Raw genomic sequence first — 13,836 nt, 5'->3', positions numbered from 1 at the left:
CAGGGGAAAGAAAGATGAGAAGTCAGAGCAAGAAGGTGCCTTGACTTCTCATAATTTTCCAGTCCTGATGAAGGTTCTCGGCCTGAAGCGTGACTATTTAATCTTTTTCATAGATGCTGCCTGGCCTGCTGAGCTCCTCCAGCATTTTGAGGGAATAGTTCTGCAAATATTGTTTTTCCCTCCCTAATATCTAAATTATGGCAGAATTTGTTCAGTGCTTCGGACAAGTTTAAAGTAATTCATGCTGAGCTTGTCAATTTCATCAACTTTGTAAAGTAAAGTAAACCTCAAAGTACACACGTCACCATTTACAACCCTGAGATTCTTTTTCTGCAAACATACTTAACAAATCTATAGAAAAGTAATTCATGCTGAACTCATCAGTTTCGTCAACTTTGCCTCCAACTTCGACCCTGTTCTTAAATTCACTTGGCCCATCTCTGACATCTTCCTCCCCTTTCCCGAGCTCTCTGTCTCCATCTCTGGAGATGAACTGCTGACTAACATCTTTTATAAACCTACCAGTTTCCACAAATATCTTGACTATTCCTCTTCCCACCCTGTCTCCTGCAAAAATGCTATTCCCTTTTCTCAGTTCCTTCCTCTCAACTGCATCTATTCCCAGGATGAAACTTTCCTTTCCAGAACATCAGAGCTGCCATCCTTCCTCTAGGAGCAGGGTTTCCCTTCTTCCACAATTGATGTTGTCCTCACTCACACCTCCTCCATTTCTCGAAAATTCATGCTCACCCCGTCTTCCCACTGCCTTAACGGTGATAGAGTTCCTCTTGTCCTTCCCTAACATCCCGTTAGCCTCTGCATCCAACTCATCAATCTCCACAACTACAGCCATCTCCAAAGGCATCCTACCACCCAACATCTTGACCTCCTCTCCCACCCACCCCTGCTTTCCACAGGAATCACTCCCTCCATGATTCTCTCGTCCATTCGTGCCTCGCTGCTAATCTCCCTCCTGGCACTGAACCCTGCAAACGGCCAAAGTACTACACCTACCCATTCACCTCCTCCCGCACCTCCATTAAGGGCCCCAAACAGTCCTTCAAGGTGGTAATGCTTCACCTGTGAATCTGCTGGGGTTGTCCATTGGGGGATTGCTTTGTCAAGTACCTATACTCCATCTGGCAAAAGCGGAAATTCACGGTGGCCAAACATTTTAATTCTGATTCCCATTCCCATTCCAACATGTCGGTCCATGGTCTCCTCTTGTGCCACAATGAGGCAACACTCAGGTCGGAGGGACAACATCTAATATTCCATCTGGGTGACCTTCAACCAGATGGCTTGAATATTGATTTCCGCTTTGGTTAAAAAAAAAAATTCCCCCCCCCACTTCCCTCTTCTATTTCTGCCTCTACTCTCTTATCTCTTCTCACGTTCCCTTAACCTTCCCACGTGCCCCTCCCCCACCCTTGGTGCTACTCCTTCACTTCCTCTTATCGTCCACTCTTCTTTCTTATCAGAGTCCTTCTTCTCCAGCCTTTGACCTTTCCCACCCACCTAGCTTCACCTATCACCTTCTAGTTATTCTCCCCCACCCCTTTTTGTTCTGTTATCTTCCCGCTTCCTTTCCAGTCCTGAGGAAGCGTCTTGGCCCAAAATGTCGGCTGTTCATTTCTATGGATGCTGCCTGACCTGCTGACTTCCTCCAGCATTTTGTGTGTGTTGCCTTAGAAACTCAATATGCTTTTCTCTTTAATAAATAAAAACAGAAAGTGCTGGAACCATTCAGCAGGTCACGCACCTGTGGGAAGAGAAACACGATGAATGTGAGGATGAAGACTCTGTTCGAACTGATGACAGGTTAATAAGGGAAGGTTTTTCTTTCTGATTTTATTCAGAAATCAGAATTCAGATTCAGAAATATAGAGGTTTTTTCATGGTTGTATACGGTGACATATATGTACTTTGATAATAAATTTACATCAAATTTTGAACTTCATAGATTTCAACATAATGAAGAGTCTGACAAGATGGGTGGGGAAGGAACTGAGAAATAAAACAAGTGCTTCGACACAGGATATCTCATTATCTTTGACACAGGATATCTCATTATTTGAAATGACTTTCCTGTGTTAAGTGGTGCCACAAGGCAAAATGTGAAGTGTAAATTTGTTAAATATATATTTATATGAAATTTTATACATAAAGAAACTTTATGAACCAAATCTTTTTTGTCCTTGACGGAACATGTATTTGAAGACAATGAAAATGATTATACTTTATTATCGCCAAACAATTGATACTAGAACGTACAATCATCACAGTGATATTTGATTCTGCGCTTCCCGCTCCCTGGATTACAAATATTAAATATTAAAAATAGTAAAAATTAGTAAATATTAAAAATTTAAATTATAAACCATAAATAGAAAATAGAAAAATGGGAAGTCAGATAGTGCAAAAAAACCGAGAGGCAGGTCCAGATATTTGGAGGGTACGGCCCAGATCCAGGTCAGGATCCGTTCAGCAGTCTTATCACAGTTGGAAAGAAGCTGTTCCCGAATCTGGCCGTACGAGTCTTCAAGCTCCTGAGCCTTCTCCCTGAGAGAAGAGGGTCGAAAAGTGTGTTGGCTGGGTGGGGCGTGTCCTTGATTATCCTGGCAGCACTTGATTTTTAAAAATTTCAAATGTTTCTTCCTTTACGTAGATGCTGCCTGGCCCGTTGAGTTCCTCCAGCATTTTGCGTGTATTGCTGTAAATGTTTTTCTGACGTGGCTTTACATGAGGTTTACTGGCGTTATTCTGTTGACAACACTGTCTCTTTGCCTTTGATTGGTAGGTGGGTTTCAAGGCTGCGGACATGGACATAAAACTCATCCTGGCCATCCACATTGGTCCTGTTGTGGAAATCCGAATAAGGATTCGGAATGCTCTGGAGCACTGCATGGTAGCTCATACCAGAACCTGGTTAGGACTGTTGCTCTGTAGTAATCACTGTGATCCTGAGTCTACTTTATCAAATACATGAGGGTGAGGAACCAACCTAATTAATCATGAACAGAGTATTTTTTTTCTCTAAGATTTTGTCACCTGATTTGGTTTTTCCACTCAATGTAATGACTGAAAAAGAAATGTTTTGATCTGGTTAGTATTGGTTGCCCAGTTGCTCATGTTTTCTGGCAGAGCTCCAATGACAGTGTCTGAGACTGAATGTGTGCTATGTATTCCGACTTTCTATATTTATGTCCTTTATATACACTAATTCTCAGTAATAATGCTTAACTCTACTAACAACAGTTACTGGAACAAGTTTGTGGGGATATTCCTTTTAGATTGGGACTAATTTGATACACGATTTTGAACTAACTTCGTCCATTCTCCCTGTACCAGATGTGGGAGCTTCCTTTTGACTCTGACAGTTAGTCTCACAATCCTGAATGCAAAGAACTCCGTTTTTACAATAGAATGGACTCCTTGGAGATATTGCACCAGTGTGCACTTTCTATCATCTGTGTTTCACCCTTGGAATTGTTTATTTACTTGATAAGTTTTAGCCCTTACTGGATCATTTTCAGTCTGGATGTCATTGATCAGTTTGTAACTTATTAGCACCAAATGCCTTTGTCTGTTCACAGATTTGATCATGGATTTTTTTCCTCCAACTGTCTTGTCAGTCCACTGACATAATCATATATTGACACCTGACCTTGTGGGTTTCCCTCACAAGCTGTTTTGTACAGTTGCAACATTGCCTTCCCAGTTCCATTGGTATACTTTCTGGGCAAAAACCTTCAGCCCAGAAAACCATCTTCTGGAAGTCCTTGGCTATGTTCTTGGGAATTTTTCAAAATTTACTGAAACAGAAAGAATGTTAAAAGTCCTGAGTCATTGTCATGCAAAGAGCTGCAAGGGAGGAATAAGATTCAACATTTTGTTTTGTGGATTTCACAAATACATAGTGATAAAAGGGATCAATTGATGGCTCCCTGACCTGCCGAGTGCTTCAGCAATTTTTGCTTCATAAGTTCAGCGGATGCAGTTTTTAAAAATTATTTCTCCAGTGTTTCCCTCATTGTGAGAATATTCCCAAATTGTCAAGATCCTCTCTCACCACTGTCCAGAGACCTTATCAGCCCTTCCCGGTGAGACAGATTCACAGGTGCCTCCTCTAGTCTGATCAGTGTTCACAATGTGACCTCTATATTGGCAAGATCAAACATAGACTAGGCAACTATTTTCAAAATTCCTGCACTCTGTCTGCAACAGCCATCTGCAGCTTCTGATTGTGCGTTCTTTCAGCTTCCATTCCACACCATTCTGGTTGTTTTCAGCCTTCTCCACTCCTACAGTGAGGCCAAATGCAAACCAACTCAAATTCCACTTGGGTAGCCTTCGATCCAATAGCATGAATATTGAACTTCCCAATTTCAGGGAACTGATTTTGCCCTCTTCCTTTCCCATTCAGAGTCCCTCTCTTTCTTTGTTTACCTCTTACATCACTGCCCTATGTCATTCCATCTGCCTATCATCGTTCCTTTATCTGGTTTCATCGATCACCTACTAGCCTCTGTCTCTATCCTCTTCCACCTGGCAAATGAAGAGGAGAATTACTAGCCTACCATTGAATACAGATTTTTTAAAAAAATCCATTGGGGTGGACAAGGAGCCAACAGTATTATATTCTAAATGTGGTTTGGAGTACAGCACTTTGACATGAGAACCAGTGGAAGTGCCTCTGGCCAGTTTGGTCCAGTTTCTTCAAATAATTTAATCAGACAGTTTTTCAGGGCCCATTTTCTCTGTCTATTGCCCCCATAGATTCTGTGTGGTACGGGCAGGCAAAGTGATGCTTACACTGCAAGGTTTTTGCTAACTCCTGTATCTCTTTCCCTGTAAATTGAGGACCGTTGTCACTTGAAATGTCCGCAAGGATTCTATACCTAGGAATAAATTCTTCGAATAAAATTTAGCAACATTTATAGCATCCTTTCTACAAGTTGGATAACTGCATAAGGTCCATTTGGAAATATACATATTACTTCTAGGAAGAGGGCCAAGCAGCAGCAGATACTGACGGTGTTTTCTCAGGATTATGTCTCTGACAAAACATATAGTTCACCACCATTTTTCCTTCCAAAGCTGGGAATACTGGCGCATACCACTCATTTTCGATTATACCCATCATACCCCCTTTGCCCGTATGTGTTAATTCATGTACCTTACGGGCGAGCCAAGGTAGAAGTGTGGATTCCCACTAATGGACCTTGAAGCAATTTAAAAAAATTAACATGCATTGTTGTGCATTGGAGAACAAAGCTGATATCCCTGATGTGCATTATATGTCAAGAATTATGGTACACATATATCTGCCACTTCAGGAAACGCGGACTCAGTTTGTGCATATTCTGTAGCTTGCATTTAAATACAGGCCATTATCAGCTTTGATTGTAGAAGCCATATTGATGAGTGCTGCAAAGATATTAATATCTGAGATAATGTGAGTGAAATACGAAACCTGAAATATTGCACTGAACTGAATTCTTACTCCTAGATCTTAACAGCCTTTTGAACTATTATTGTGGTGGTTGACGAAAAGGTTTGACGCTGCTATAAAATTCCTTAGTGTCCAAGCACTAAACAGTTACCTTTCACTGAGGTGTGGAACTTGTAGGCTTTTAATATACCTGTTATTTGATGTTGCTAGTATGTTTCCCCAGTATTTGTGTCATAATTTTTTAAAATTAATTTTTTAAAGTTTTTACAATGCAGCAAAAAAAAGTTTAAAAAAAAGGTTTATACAGTGCAAAACAGACATATCAAATGTACAGTTCGTAAGTTAAGGAAAAGCACCCATAATAGAATCATATAAAGTTAGTTACCACCCCCTATGTCCAGGTCGTTAATAAAAATCACGAAAAGTAGAGGTCCCAGAACAGATCCTTGTGGGACACCACTAGTCACAATCCTCCAATCTGAATGTACTCCCTCCACCACGACCCTCTGCCTTCTGCAGACAAGCCAATTCTGAATCCACCTGGCCAAACTTCCCTGGATCCCATGCCATCTGACTTTCTGAATAAGCCTACCATGTGGAACCTTGTCAAATTCCTTACTAAAATCCACATAGATCACATCCACTGCAGTACCCTCATCTATATGCCTGGTCACCTCCTCAAAGAACTCCTATCAGGCTTGTTAGACACGATCTGCCCTTCACAAAGCCATGCTGACTGTCCCTGATCAGACCATAATTCTCTAAATGCCCAGAGATCCTATCTCTAAGAATCTTTTCCAACAGCTTTCCCACCACAGACGTAAGGCTCACTGGTCTATAATTACCCGGATTATCCCTAATACCTTTTTTGAACAAGGGGACAACATTCGCCTCCCTCCAATCCTCTGGTACCATTCCCGTGGACAAAAAGGACATAAAGATCCTAGACAGAGGCTCAGCAATCTCTTCCCTCGCCTCGTGGAGCAGCCTGGGGAATATTCCATCAGGCCCCGGGGACTTACCCATCCTGATGTATTTTAACAACTCCAACACCACCTCTCCCTTAATATCAACCTCACTCATATTGTCCACACCATCATCAAGTTCCCTCTCATTGGTGAATACCGAAGAGAAGTATTCATTGAGAACCTCGCTCACTTCCACAGCCTCCAGGCACATCTTCCCACCTTTATCTCTAATCGGTCTTACCTTCACTCCTGTCATCCTTTTCTTTTTCACATAATTGAAGAATGCCTTAGGGTTTTCCTTTATCCTACTCGCCAAGACCTTCTCATGCCCCCTTCTTGCTCTTCTCAGCCCCTTCTTAAGCTCCTTTCTTGCTTCCCTATATTCCTCAGTAGACCCATCTGATCCCTGCTTCCTAAACCTCATGTATGCTGCCTTCTTCCACCTGACTAGATTTTCCACCTCACTTGTCACCCATGGTTCCTTCACCCTACCATTCTTTATCTTCCTGACTGGGACAAATTTATCCCTAACATCCTGCAAGAGATCTCTAAACATCGACCACATGTCCATAGTACCTTTCCCTGCAAAAACATCATCCCAATTCACACCCACAAGTTCTAGCCTTATAGCCTCATAATTTGCCCTTCCCCAATTAAAAATTTTCCTGTGCTCTCTGATTCTATCCTTTTCCATGATAATGCTAAAGGCCAGGGACTGGTGGTCACTGTTCCCCAGATGCTCACCCACTGAGAGATCTGTGACCTGACCCGGTTCATTACCTAATACTAGATCTAGTATGGCATTCCCCCTAGTCGGCCTGTCCATGATAACAACCCTGTTATTTTTGCACCTTTCCAAAATCTGCCTCCCAATTTGCTCCTCTGTATCTCTGCTGCTACCAGGGGGCCTATAGAATACCCCCAACAGAGTAACTGCACCCTTCCTGTTCCTGACTTCCACCCATACTGACTCAAATGAGGATCCAGCTACATTACCCACCCTTTCTGTAGCTGTAATAGTATCCCTGACCAGTAATGCCACCCCTCCTCTCCTTTTTCTGCCCTCTCTATCCCTTTTAAAGCACTGAAATCCAGGAATATTGAGAATTCATTCCTGCCCTGGTGCCAGCCAAGTCTCTGTAATGGCCACTACATAATTCCACGTATGTATCCAAGCTCTCAGTTCATCACCTTTGTTCCTGATTCTTCTTGCATTGAAGTACACACACACTTCAGCCCTTCTACCTTACTAACTTTACACCCTTTATTCTGCTTCTCTTTCCTCAAAGCCTCTCTATATGTTAGATCTGGCTTTACTCCATGCACTTCTTCCACTACTCTATCGCTCTGGGTCCCATCCCCCTTGCAAATTAGTTTAAACCGTCCCGAACCATGCCAGCGAACCTACCCACTAGGATATTGCTCCCCCTTGAGTTCAGGTGTAACCCATCCAATCTGTACAGGTCCCACCTTCCCCAGAAGAGATCCCAATGATCCAAAAATCTAAAATCCTGCTCCCTGCACCAACTCCTCAGTCACGCATTCAACTGCCATCTCCTCCAATTCTTACCATCATTGTCACGTAGCCCTAGCAGCAATCCTGAGAACGCCACCCTTGAGGTCCTGTTCTTCAGCCTTCTGCCTATTTCCTGAAACTCACACTTCAGGACCTCATCCCTCTTCCTGCCTATGTCGTCGGTCCCAACATGTAACACGACTTCTGGTTGCTTTCCCTCTCGTACCAGGATGTCGTGCACCCAGTCAGAGACATCCCGGACCCTGGCACCTGGGATGCAACAAACCATGCAGGTGTCCTTCTCACGTCCACAAAATCTCCTGTCTGCTCCCCTGACTATAGAATCTCCAATGACAACAGCTGTCCTCTTCTCCGTCCCACGCTTCTGCTCCACCAGCTCAGACTCTGTGCCGGAGGCCCTGCCACCGTGGCTCACACCTGGTCGGTCAACCCCACCAACAGTATCCAGAATGGTAAACTTATTATTCAGGGGAATGGCTACAGTGGTGCACTGCACTACCTGTCTGCTCACCTTCGCTTTCCCCCCTCTGACTGTCACCCAACGACCTGCTTCCGACAGCCTAGGTGTGACTACCTCCCTGTAGCTCTCATCTATGACTGCCTCATTCTCCCTTATGAGTCGAAGGTCATCCAGGTGCTGCTCCAGATTCCTTACATGGTCTTCCAGATAGCCCAGCCATATGCACTTCTGGCGGGATGTGACTCTGCGGGAGAGGGGAGTTCCCCCAAGACTGCCACGTCCCACATGAGAAGCACATTACCGTCTCAGGAGACATTAAAGAATAACTGGGAACAAGCTTGTCCTCCGCCTCTTCTCGTGGAAGCCTCTCGTGTCAAAGCCTCAAAGCTCCACTCCTTCACTGGCCCACTCACTCACTGGCCGCTCCACTTGATCTACCCCTCTATTTATCTGAGCTTTTCAAAATGCTTGGTCACCTGACTTCGATTGCCCAGTCAGCTGCTTTCTGCTGAGTCTGAGCTATTCAAATCTTGATTCTCTAATGAACGGCTTTCTGCTGAACTATTCAAATCTTGATTGACTTGATTGCACAGACCAACTGCCAAAACTGCCAAATTCAGCTAATGAATTTAAAACAAAAATCAACAGAATCACTGCTTGGAAGTCTAAGCAAAACCAGTAGGCTTAATAGCAGTAAATGTAATAGTTTAGGATTTTCAGGAAACATAAAGACTATGGGATATCCACCACAAAATAATAATAATAATAATCAGCATTAGTCTTGGCCGAATTTTTTTAAAAAATCAACTGCACTCACCATTGATGTTTTCAGAGAAGCACAATCTGTCTGTTGTGATTGGTGCTGAAATCATCAATGATTTTCTGGATGTCAAGTGCTTTGGTCCTTTGCCTGTTTATGGCCAATAGGGCCAAGTTGCTGTTCTGAGTATCTTCACTGTTATTCCTTAGGTAGTTTTTGAGCGGTCTGAGGCAAGAGAAACTCCGTTTGCACGAGGCAGATGTCACAGGTAGAGTCAGTGACATGCAGATCAATTTGTATAAATCTATAAATGCATCGCGGTAGGGACTCATTGGAGCTAGAAATTCCACTGTGTCAATCAATGTCTGTCCTTGCTAGAGACTCAACCACAGCTCTCATATGCTCACGATTTTCTTGGACAATCTTTGCATGTCCTTTGTCAAGCTTATGTCCCAATCTTGAACCGCTTGTTTTCTCAATCTGAATTCGGCCCGTGCCTCCATAGCAAACTTATGAGCTGCATTTACATGGTGGGTTTTGAAAGCTGTTCTAGCTTTCCGCCTGTTGCGGTAACCGGTGACAGTGAAGGTAGACTCAGAATAGAACCCATGTCCTCCAGACAGGTAATGCCTGCATGCGAAGCAAAACGTAGTACCTTTCGTGCTCGAATATTCCAGTCAGTCAAACCAGCCACGAATAAAACTCCCTTGCTGATTGCCAAACTGTTGCGAGCAGCGAACGGTGCTTCCCTCGGGATCAATAAAGTATGACTATGACTATTTTCAATGCTGGCCGACGGGGTCCTTCCTCAGGCTGCTGGCTAACATCGCTAACAGTATTCCCACCAGCAGTAAGAGCAGCTTCATCCACGTTCTCTTGTGAATCCCGCTCCATTTCTTGTTCCTCTGCTTCGCCCTCACACTCCTTCGACGAACTGCTGTCGTCTTCATCCCTACTTTCTGCATGTCACTTTCAATTAAGATATGCTCAGGCTGAGACACCACTGATTCCTCTGGAGGAGGTCGTTTTCTCACTAAAAGTCGATCCATTTTTCACGCCGGCCAAAATAATGCACGTGCGAGGTTGACGCTCGCTTGCAAAAGCACTGTGTGTGTGGGGGTGGGGGCGGGGGTGGGGGGGGGATCCGTTAGTTCGCGAGACCACGGATCTGCGACTGGATGTATACTATCAACGCGTGAGTGAGAGTGAGTGACATCACCACCTTAAGTGATCTTAGATCAGCCTAACTGATCTGAGCGCAGCAACGGCGAGACATTGACAACGAACAAATAAGCAGAAGTGTAGAGTGGATCTGATAGAGTTTATAATTTTATTGCTGCGTGGGTGCTATGGTAATTGGGGGCGCCGTTTCACTTGATCAACTGGAGAAACAAGCTGTATTCAAAACTATACAGAGAAATAAATGCAGCTGCAATTTGTATGTGAAATTTCAGTTAATTTCTTGGTGGTGCTACGCTGGTGCTATTGCAATTTCTGCTGGGGCTATAGCCCCAGCTAGCACCACCTCAGTGCCGCCCCTGCTTCCGTACCTCCTTCCCGATAATAACAATGAGAAGAGGGTATGTCCTGGGTGACGGGGTCCCTAATGATGGATGCCACCATTGTGAGGCACCGCTCCTCGAAGATGTATTGGAGACTATGGAGGCTAATGCCCATGATGAAGCTGTCTAATTTTACAACCCTCTGCAGCTTACTTCGATCCTGTGCAGTAGCCGCCCCCCACCCCCATACCGGACGGTGATGCATTCAGTCTGAATGCTCTCCGAGATACATCTGTAGAAGTTTTCGAGTGCTTTAGGTGACCAAAGGTAATAAACCAAATCGCAAACTCCTGAAGAAACATAGCCGCCGTCTTGCTTTCTTTATAGCTGCATCAGTATGTTGTGACCAGATATAGAGTTCCTGGTTATTTCTCTTCAGAAGCTGCGTCCTTTTTCACTCCATCTCTCCCTCCTTTCAGCATCTTCCTTTTTTGTCATCCCTCACCTGGCTTTGTCTGCTAACTCCATCCTATTTTCTCTATATTTGGCTTAATCTTTTATCCTTTATCCTTCCCCCGTCCACCACTCTCATCTGCCTGGCTCGCCACTCCCTTGTTCTTCTTTATACCGACTACCTTGGCTCTGTATACTGATACAGGGGTTCCACCAGAAGCACCAACAGCTTCCACCCCACAGGTGAAGCTGGACTCCCCAAGGTTGTCCTGCAATTCATTTGTTGCTCCATAATGCCCTGTAGGATGTGCAGACTCTGTCACGGGCTGGATTGTTGCGCTCCCCGTCAGTGACTTGTGCATGGCACCTAAGAGCGTGGTCTGTCCCGGAAACCGGTTGCTGTGACGATGAACTAGAGATAAAACATAGAACATAGAATAGTACAGTACGGTACAGGCCCTTCGGCCCACAATGTTGTGCCGACCCTTAAACCCTGCCTCCCATATAAGCCCCCACCTTAAATTCCTCCGTATACCTGTCTAGTAGTCTCTTAAACTTCACTAGTGTATCTGCCTCCACCACTGACTCAGGCCGTGCATTCCACACACCAACCACACTCTGAGTGAAAAACCTTCCTCTAATATCCCCCTTGAACTTCCCACCACTTACCTTAAAGCCATGTCCTCATGTATTGAGAAAAATCGATTTTACTACATAATTCAAATTATCCAAGTCAGAGAAGATGATGACCAGTCACATTGCTTTAAAAAGGAAATGATGAAACGAGAACTGACAATAGAAGCGAATTGTTTGGAACAGTTATTCTTGAGCTTCAGCCTTTCGAAGAAAAATTATGATCACCATTCTGGTCCTGGTAGCAATCTGTAAGTATAATAGATTCAAAGCGACACACAATTGTTCACACTTAATGTGTAATTATTATGTTTGCTGTTTGCTACTTGCAACTTTAACGAGCTGTATCGTGATAGGTGCTGCCACCGGACTGGATTTGCAGCAAACTCCCCGATCGCTCCGGCTGCTGGTAGGGGATTCTGCCTCCTTCAGCTGTACTTTACAAGACAAGGGAGAGTTGGTAAATGGTAGCTTTTATTGGCATTTTACTAAAGAGATCTCTGGTGATTTGTACGCGAGAAACATCAGCACCAAGAGTGGAGATGGTCGCATCAGTGTGTTTGGAACTAATTCTTCAAGTTTCAATAGCACCTTGACGATTAATAACCTTGAGTTTGCAGACAGCGGGACATATTATTGCAACGCTATCACTTCGTTCTCCAAGAATATTCAGGGCTTCGGAACTCAGCTGACTGTTGCGGTTGCAGGTAGGGTAGAATGGCGACTAAAAGCCCCATATAATTTTTGTAAATCACATATCAGACTAGTATTTTATTACCTTCAAGCACGAGAGGGCACATTGTAAACTAGGCATGACCTCCTTTCTTTCTAGATATCACCGCTGCCAGTGTCCTAATTTCTATCGTTCCCGGGTTCCCGACCCTCGTGATACTTGCTTATAACCAAGAGTCTATGATCAACACATAAATGCCTCCATCCTTTGCAGTCCCGATGCAGCGTCTCGGCGCGAAGAGTTGACCGTTCATTCCTTTCCATAGATCCCGCCTGACTTAGGAGCATAAAAACATCGAGGCAGAATTAACGCCATCGAGTCTGTTCCGCCATTACATCGTGGCTGATTTATTATCCCTCTCAACCCCATTCATCCTGTCTTTTCCCCGTTACTTTTGACGCCCTGATTAATCAAGAACTTCTTTAAATATAATCTTGACTTGGCCTTCACAGATTCACCACCCACTGGCTAAAGAAATTCCTCCTCATCTCCGTTCTAAATGGACGTCCCTCTCTTTTGAGGCTGTGGCCTTTGGTCCTACACACACCCACCTTAGGAAACCTCCATTCCACATCCACTCTGTCCAAATCTTTCGATATTCATTACGTTTCAATGAGATCCCCATCGCACCCTCGCCCCTCTTCTAAACTCCGGCAAGTACAGGGCCAGAGCCATCAAACGCTCCTCATAAGTTAACCCTCATCTGCAGATGCCGGAAACCCGAGCAACAGATACAAAAAGCTGGAGGAACTCAGCTGGCCAGGCAGTATCTATGGAAAAAAGTACAGTGGACATTTTGGGCCAACATCCTTCGCTGTGCCCTCTATTGGTCACATTTTCTGATTTTGCTCCATGTTATACTGCAACTCACCCGCTGACTGTAATCTTGCCCTATCATTTGCCTGTCCTTCCTCGCATTCTTATTACACACTGCATCGACTTGTATACCAACTGCTCCATTTTCATCCCGATCCCTCCGGTTCTCATTACCCCTGCCAAATGAGTTTAAATCCTCCCCAACAGCTCTGGCAAACTTGAATTTGCCAAATTCCTCCCTTAATTTCTGTGCTGTTGATCAATATTTCCAGCATCTGCAGAATCTTTTCTGGCTGGTAAGTTTATGAAATAGTTTCAAATCTAATAGCTTAATAGAACGGGTGCCAGAGTAGGAGAGCTTTGGCTCAACCGGGCTTCGGGGATAACGGGTCGAGGCGAGGTAAGTTACTTGTGTAGTACAGAAACGGGAAGTATGTCTGCGAGGCCGGTGTTCTGTTCTCGGTGTCGAATGTGAGATGCCCGGGAGACTCCCAGCCTCCCGGATGGCCACATCTGCCC

At 44.3% G+C, this 13,836-nt stretch overlaps 1 protein-coding gene across 3 annotated transcripts in view; it reads left to right on the top strand.

Annotated features, from left to right (window-relative positions):
* trim45 (tripartite motif containing 45) overlaps nt 1-12,139 on the top strand; it is a 34,609-nt gene extending 22,470 nt beyond the window's left edge. The window contains exons 6-7 of one of the 3 annotated variants that reach the window (XM_072260375.1): nt 2,801-2,991; nt 12,125-12,139. In XM_072260375.1, coding sequence (XP_072116476.1) covers nt 2,801-2,949 — 149 coding nt within the window. In that variant the 3' untranslated portion in view covers nt 2,950-2,991; nt 12,125-12,139. Of the gene's footprint in view, nt 1-2,800; nt 5,157-11,906; nt 12,030-12,124 lie in introns of those variants that run through there. The other 2 variants (XM_072260374.1, XM_072260373.1) reach the window with 2 other exon arrangements.
* Nucleotides 12,140-13,836: the final 1,697 nt, after the last annotated feature.

The sequence above is a fragment of the Mobula birostris genome, chromosome 6, assembly GCF_030028105.1.
Source record: "Mobula birostris isolate sMobBir1 chromosome 6, sMobBir1.hap1, whole genome shotgun sequence".
In the NCBI taxonomy this organism is placed as follows: domain Eukaryota; kingdom Metazoa; phylum Chordata; class Chondrichthyes; order Myliobatiformes; family Myliobatidae; genus Mobula; species Mobula birostris.
Note: the sequence above shows the minus strand (reverse complement) of the source record. Positions and strands in the feature narration are given on the sequence as shown.